Here is a 7558-nt window from a genome sequence, read left to right on the forward strand (position 1 = left end):
GTGAGTAGTCTATGGGTATCTCTGTGAGTAGTGTGTGGGTCTCTGTGTGAGTAGTCTGTGGGTCTCTGTGTGAGTAGTGTGTGGATCTCCGTGTGAGTAGTGTGTGGGCCTCTGTGTGAGTAATGTGTGGGTCTCTGTGTGAGTAGTCTGTGGGTCGCTGTGTGAGTAGTGTGTGGGTCTCTGAGTGAGTAGTGTCTGGGTCTCTATGTGAGTAGTGTGAGGGTCTCTGTGTGAGTAGTGCGTGGGTCTCTGAGTGAGTAGTGTGTGGGTCTCTGTGTGAGTAGTGTGTGGTTCTCTCTGTGAGTAGTGTGTGGGTCTCTGTGTGAGTAGTGTGTGGGTCTCTGTGTGAGTAGTCTGTGGGTCTCTGTGTGAGTAGTCTGTGGGCCTCTGTGTGAGTAGTCTGTGGGTCTCTGTGTGAGTAGTCTGTGGGTCTCTGTGTGAGTAGTGTGTGGGTCTCTCTGTGTGAGTAGTGTGTGGGTCTCTGTGTGAGTAGTGTGTGGGTCTCTGTGTGAGTAGTGTGTGGGTCTCTCTGTGAGTAGTGTGTGGGTCTCTGTGTGAGTAGTCTGTGGGTCTCTATGTGAGTAGTGTGTGGGTCTCTGTGTGAGTAGTGTGTGGGTCTCTGTGTGAGTAGTCTGTGGGTCTCTGTGTGAGTAGTGTGTGGGTCTCCGTGTGAGTAGTGTGTGGGTCTCTGTCTGAGTAGTGTGTGGGTCTCTGTGTGAGTAGTGTGTGGGTCTCTCTGTGAGTAGTGTGTGGGTCTCTGTGTGAGTAGTCTGTGGGTCTCTATGTGAGTAGTGTGTGGGTCTCCCTGTTAGTAGTGTGTGGGTGTCTGTGTGAGTAGTGTGTGGGTCTCTCTGTGAGTAGTCTGTGGGTCTCTCTCTGAGTAGTGTGTGGGTCTCTCTGTGAGTAGTCTGTGGGTCTCTGTGTGAGTAGTCTGTGGGTCTCTGTGTGAGTAGTCTGTGGGTCTCTGTGTGAGTAGTCTGTGGGTCTCTGTGTGAGTAGTGTGTGGGTCTCTGTGTGAGTAGTCTGTGGGTCTCTGTGTGAGTAGTCTGTGGGTCTACTGTGTGAGTAGTCTGTGGGTCTCTGTGTGAGTAGTGTGTGGGCCTCTGTGTGAGTAGTCTGTGGGTCTCTGTGTGAGTAGTCTGTGGGTCTCTGTGTGAGTAGTCTGTGGTTCTCTATGTGAGTAGTGTGTGGGTCTCTCTGTGAGTAGTGTGTGGGTCTCTGTGTGAGTAGTGTGTGGGTCTCTGTGTGAGTAGTGTGTGGGTCTCTGTGTGAGTAGTGTGTGGGTATCTCTGTGAGTAGTGTGTGGGTCTCTGTGTGAGTAGTCTGTGGGTCTGTGTGTGAGTAGTGTGTGGGTCTCTGTGTGAGTAGTGTGTGGGTCTCTCTGTGAGTAGTGTGTGGGTCTCTGTGTGAGTAGTCTGTGGGTCTCTATGTGAGTAGTGTGTGGGTCTCTGTGTGAGTAGTGTGTGGGTCTCTGTGTGAGTAGTCTGTGGGTCTCTGTGTGAGTAGTGTGTGGGTCTCCGTGTGAGTAGTGTGTGGGTCTCTGTCTGAGTAGTGTGTGGGTCTCTGTGTGAGTAGTGTGTGGGTCTCTCTGTGAGTAGTGTGTGGGTCTCTGTGTGAGTAGTCTGTGGGTCTCTATGTGAGTAGTGTGTGGGTCTCTGTGTGAGTAGTGTGTGGGTCTCTCTGTGTGAGTAGTGTGTGGGTCTCTGTGTGAGTAGTGTGTGGGTCTCTGTGTGAGTAGTGTGTGGGTCTCACTGTGAGTAGTGTGTGCGTCTCTGTGTGAGTAGTCTGTGGGTCTCTATGTGAGTAGTGTGTGGGTCTCTGTGTGAGTAGTGTGTGGGTCTCTGTGTGAGTAGTCTGTGGGTCTCTGTGTGAGTAGTGTGTGGGTCTCCGTGTGAGTAGTGTGTGGGTCTCTGTCTGAGTAGTGTGTGGGTCTCTGTGTGAGTAGTGTGTGGGTTTCTCTCTGTGAGTAGTGTGTGGGTCTCTGTGTGAGTAGTCTGTGGGTCTCTATGTGAGTAGTGTGTGGGTCTCTGTGTGAGTAGTGTGTGGGTCTCTCTGTGAGTAGTCCGTGGGTCTCTCTCTGAGTAGTGTGTGGGTCTCTCTGTGAGTAGTCTGTGGGTCTCTGTGTGAGTAGTCTGTGGGTCTCTGTGTGAGTAGTCTGTGGGTCTCTGTGTGAGTAGTCTGTGGGTCTCTATGTGAGTAGTGTGTGGGTGTCTGTGTGAGTAGTGTGTGGGTCTCTCTGTGAGTAGTCTGTGGGTCTCTCTCTGAGTAGTGTGTGGGTCTCTCTGTGAGTAGTCTGTGGGTCTCTGTGTGAGTAGTCTGTGGGTCTCTGTGTGAGTAGTCTGTGGGTCTCTGTGTGAGTAGTCTGTGGGTCTCTGTGTGAGTAGTGTGTGGGTCTCTGTGTGAGTAGTCTGTGTGTCTCTGTGTGAGTAGTCTGTGGGTCTACTGTGTGAGTAGTCTGTGGGTCTCTGTGTGAGTAGTGTGTGGGCCTCTGTGTGAGTAGTCTGTGGGTCTCTGTGTGAGTAGTCTGTGGGTCTCTGTGTGAGTAGTCTGTGGTTCTCTATGTGAGTAGTGTGTGGGTCTCTCTGTAAGTAGTGTGTGGGTCTCTGTGTGAGTAGTGTGTGGGTCTCTGTGTGAGTAGTGTGTGGGTCTCTGTGTGAGTAGTGTGTGGGTATCTCTGTGAGTAGTGTGTGGGTCTCTGTGTGAGTAGTCTGTGGGTCTCTGTGTGAGTAGTCTGTGGGTCTCTGTGTGAGTAGTGTGTGGGTCTCTCTGTGTGAGTAGTGTGTGGGTCTCTGTGTGAGTAGTGTGTGGGTCTCTGTGTGAGTAGTGTGTGGGTCTCTCTGTGAGTAGTGTGTGGGTCTCTGTGTGAGTAGTCTGTGGGTCTCTATGTGAGTAGTGTGTGGGTCTCTGTGTGAGTAGTGTGTGGGTCTCTGTGTGAGTAGTCTGTGGGTCTCTGTGTGAGTAGTGTGTGGGTCTCCGTGTGAGTAGTGTGTGGGTCTCTGTCTGAGTAGTGTGTGGGTCTCTGTGTGAGTAGTGTGTGGGTCTCTCTGTGAGTAGTGTGTGGGTCTCTGTGTGAGTAGTCTGTGGGTCTCTATGTGAGTAGTGTGTGGGTCTCTGTGTGAGTAGTGTGTGGGTCTCTGTGTGAGTAGTCTGTGGGTCTCTGTGTGAGTAGTGTGTGGGTCTCCGTGTGAGTAGTGTGTGGGTCTCTCTGTGAGTAGTGTGTGGGTCTCTGTGTGAGTAGTGTGTGGGTCTCTCTGAGTAGTGTGTGTGTCTCTGTGTGAGTAGTGTGTGGGTCTCTCTGTGAGTAGTGTGTGGGTCTCTCTGTGAGTAGTCTGTGGGTCTCTCTGTGAGTAGTCTGTGTGTCTCTGTGTGAGACCCACAGAGACCCACACACTACTCACACAGAGACCCACACACTACTCACACAGATACCCAGACACTACTCACACAGATACCCACACACTACTCACACAGATACCCACACACTACTCACGCAGATACCCACACACTACTCACACAGATACCCACAAGTGTTTCGAGTACTCGGCCCCGCTTGAACGTCGAAGTGCTTCGTTGAAGCCATCATTTGCAGGAGCCGGGGCGCTTCTGAAAAAAAAAAGAGCCACGAAGCTCAGTGGGCATTGCCTGGTGAAGTCAAAAGAGTCGAGTTTAGTCGATGGCCTTTACTGGGAGTAGCGTTGAGAGGGGGCATCGTCTCAAGTGGGGTAGCGGCGCTGTTTGCTACTCACGGTCAAGGGGCAGGGCGAAGGGGTTGTGACGGTCGCCCAGCACAACGACCAGCAAGGCCACTAAACGGGTGGTGTGGAAAGTCTCCATTGGGGGGGGGGGGGTGGCAGATGGTCGGCCTGGCGGCTTCCTTCACTTGGCTAGGAGGGGTGAAGGGGAGGGAGTAGGAGGAGCAGTGGGAATTATATTTATTTAGACTGCAAGAGGAGGAATCCAAAGCGCTACGAAGCTCTTTTTGTCACAGGTGTCCAGCTGTGGCGCTGGGTCAGAAACATGACAACAAACACAAAACAAAAACACGGCGTGAGTGCAGAGTTACAGGAAGAGTAAAACAAATAACTTTAAAAAATATATATACTAATAAAACTAACCAATGTTTAATCTTGCCACGCGAAGCACACCACCGTGCTACATAGCTCTTTTTAAGAAGAGACATTGAACCATAAACGGTGGGCTGATATCAAGTGGACATTCAGGGCAAAATACTCTAAACGCGTGGCGTTTCTGAATGTGGAGGGGAAAAAATCGGAGGACTCTGGGAGAGAAATCCACGCGGCCGCGGGGCGCGAGAAACGTCAACTCCAAAGATAGAGCAGGGAGTGTCAGGGTCGGTATCAAACCCCACGACCTCCTGTACACCAGGTGACAACCATGCCGGGTTAAAGACCTCCTCCTTCACAACGGGACAATTGGATGCATGCCTAAGGCTCCATCACTGATGGACACGTTCCTCCTGTGTTGAGCAAAATGTTTAGGTTCTCATCGTTTCGCAGAGGCTGCATTTTTTGCCACCGCAGAAAACGAACGTTGGGGGAAACGCCTCCTCGCATCGGACTCTTTCTTTTTTTTTTGCTAAGGTCACGTAGGTAAAAAAAAATCTATAAAATAAATAAATGAAAAAAACAACTCAATTAAAATCACGACGTTTCGGAGGCAGCAGCACAAGCTTCCGTCTTGAGGTGGAAACCGTCACGGCAAAATTGCTGCATCAAGTGAAGAGAACTCTAAGACACCCGAGATTGTATACAGGTTAAGAAGGGGGGGGGAGATAAGAAGGGCCGTGGGGGGGGGGCTAAGTTAAGCCGCCTTCTGTTATGCTGCAGGGGGTTGGGGGGGACGGAGAGATGGCCGTGTGCAGGTTGAAGAGCGTTACACACGTGAACCGGAGGCAGGAGGCAGTAGTTAAGCCGACAAACTGGTTGCCTTGCAGAGCATACTGCTGTAAACTATAAGGCTGCTAAAGTTTAACTTGGGTTTAACTTTATTTTTTTTACCTCCGCGGCTTTACCAAAAAAAATCCAAAGAGTATGAATCCTTGCACATCACGAAAGCTTCAAATCTAGCGCCTCACATCGTGTTAGTTTGGCACCGATGTTCGTACTGATTGTTTTAAACTAGATCAATAAAACAACATTGATTACAGCCCCAGCTCAGGTTTTTTTCCCATAAATGAAACAGCCCCTGAAGTGAGAGCACCTCCCAGGGTATAAACCAACACTGCCGCACGTCTGTCCAAGAGCTGTGTAAAAAAACAATTGAGTTGAAAAAAATGTCAAGCCGACAGGGAAAGGGGCTCCTGGCAACTGTGACCGCCAGCCAGGTCGATGTGTTGGTAATGAGAATGTGCAATTTTTTTGTCCTTGGAAACACGGACTATGAATAAAACGAGATATTCTTAACTCTTTCGGTAAAGTCACGTTGAAGGGAAACAATAAAATAATAAAATATATATAAAACAATAAAAATTCTCACGACGTTTCGACCATAACACAAACGGTTGTCATCAGGTCGAAACGTCGTGAGAATTTTCAATTGTTTTATATATTTTTTATTATTTTATTGTTTCCCTTCAACGTGACTTTACCGAAAGAGCTAAGAATATGAATTACTGCAGTCACGAAAGCTTCACATCAAGATTCAAAACGAGATACTCGCAGAGTTTACGCTTCTGAATGTGCACTTGTTCAAGCGATTTACTCGGGTCTAAGAGGCAGACGCACGGTAAATTATTGGGCGGCACTTTGTAAGCTCCTAAGGTAGACAAAGCGAGCTTGAACACGACGCGCTCGAGTGAAGTCTTTGAGCGACGCATAGTTCATAGTTCATTTATTTGGTATAGCCCTGTGAGCCATTCGGCTCTTGAATCGGGTGCAACCGCAACAAACAAAAAAACATGAACAAGAAAACATCTTAAAGTGATTATGTGACTGTGCAAACAGAAAATACAGGAAAAAAAATATCAAAATATTCCTGAAATAGCACCGTACACCAACGCTGTGTGCAAAAATCCCAGTGGGATGCAAGTCAAATAACAACCACAAGACAACTAAGATTAAAGCCATCAGTCTAACTCCGTACTACAATAAACAAAAACATGGCCAAAACAAAAAAAACTTTTCTAAATCACCAAAATAAAAGCCATAAATCCAATGTAACAGTGATCATAGGGACTGTGACCGAATTTTTAACAATAAACTACATAAAAAAATTATAACACCAAAATCTAGAGCCATAATTTAGGCCACTGAATAGCAGTAGCAGCTAGGGTTGTACAACTCCTCTAGAGCACATTGACACGCGTGCATTGCAAATAATTCAAGTTTAAAACACGCAGCAAAGATTCGTTACAAAAGCCGAGCGGCAGCCTTCACGCATCCTTTGGAAGCTTGCTAGCCCACAACATAACCTAGAGACCATCTTCCAGGTCTCTATGGAGGCCATCGCATGACAGCGGCATCTGTAGCCGGCCAAAGTGCCGCCTCGGTCGGCTGGGCAATCTAGCCGAGACCGGTGACACTCCCGGAATAGGCCTCAACACGGCACTCACCAGCGCAACGCTGCGTAGGTGTCTGGGGGGGGGGTCTTGAGCTATATCCTCCTTCGTGGTGAGGTTACAAACAAAGCAATGTCCTCGTGTGGTCGTGGTGGAGGAGGAGATTCGACGTTCCGTGCCTTGAATCACGGGCAGGCGACTCGGCGGGGCTGCTATCACGTGAGGCCTTAGCAGGGCGCTTTTATAAATCGTAGTGCGGATAGGCGAACACGCAGTGCGAGCGAGGCTCAGATTCTGTAGAACTGATAAACACTGCCCATAGACTCAGCACTGCCCATAGACTCAGCACTGCCCAGAGACTCAACACTGCCCATAGACTCAACACTGCCCATAGACTCAACACTGCACCATAGACTCAACACTGCACCATAGACTCAACACTGCACCATAATAGACTCAGCACTGCCCATAGACTCAACACTGCCCGTAGACTCAACACTGCCCGTAGACTCAACACTGCCCATATACTCAACACTGCACCATAGACTCAACACTGCCCGTAGACTCAACACTGCCCATAGACTCAACACTGCCCATAGACTCAACACTGCCCATAGACTCAACACTGCCCATAGACTCAACACTGCCCCATAGACTCACCACTGTGATCTCTACATTGGGTCAAACTTAACATCTCTTAATGTTCGACGGCTTGTGCACCAGATCTTATTTATTCACGATGTACTTACAAAAAATTCCGCAGACTACCTACTGGATCTCCTCTCTGTTTCAAAGAACAAATTTGACCTCAGGTCTTCACTCATTTACCAGCTTCACATTCCCTATTGCCGTACAAAAACTGGAGGAAGGGCCTTTGCTATTCATGACCCCAGGGTCTGGAATGCTATTGCCAATAAACTGCAACTTGAATCACTACCTATGAGATCTTCACTCAAAACTGCTCTAGAGGAGTTGTACACCCCTAGCTGCCACTGCTATTCAGTGGCCTAAAATATGGCTCTAGATTTTGGTGTCATAATT

At 48.8% G+C, this 7558-nt stretch overlaps 1 protein-coding gene across 2 annotated transcripts in view; it reads right to left on the reverse strand.

Moving 5' to 3' along the window:
- Positions 1–6754, reverse strand: part of LOC142916501 (uncharacterized) — a 33744-nt gene extending 26990 nt beyond the window's left edge. The window contains exons 1-3 of one of the 2 annotated variants that reach the window (XM_076061631.1): positions 6572–6754; positions 3747–3884; positions 3526–3603 (exon numbers count right to left, since the gene is read on the reverse strand). In XM_076061631.1, coding sequence (XP_075917746.1) covers positions 3526–3603; positions 3747–3834 — 166 coding nt within the window. In that variant the 5' untranslated portion in view covers positions 3835–3884; positions 6572–6754. The remainder of the gene's footprint in view (positions 1–3525; positions 3604–3746; positions 3885–6571) is intronic. The other variant, XM_076061632.1, reaches the window with a different exon arrangement.
- Between the last annotated feature and the right edge of the window lie 804 nt (positions 6755–7558).

This window comes from Petromyzon marinus, unplaced genomic scaffold (genome assembly GCF_048934315.1).
Source record: "Petromyzon marinus isolate PM22_M1 ecotype Great Lakes invasive population unplaced genomic scaffold, UKy_Petmar_22M1.pri1.0 PM_G_Scaffold_39, whole genome shotgun sequence".
Taxonomy (NCBI): Eukaryota; Metazoa; Chordata; class Hyperoartia; order Petromyzontiformes; family Petromyzontidae; genus Petromyzon; species Petromyzon marinus.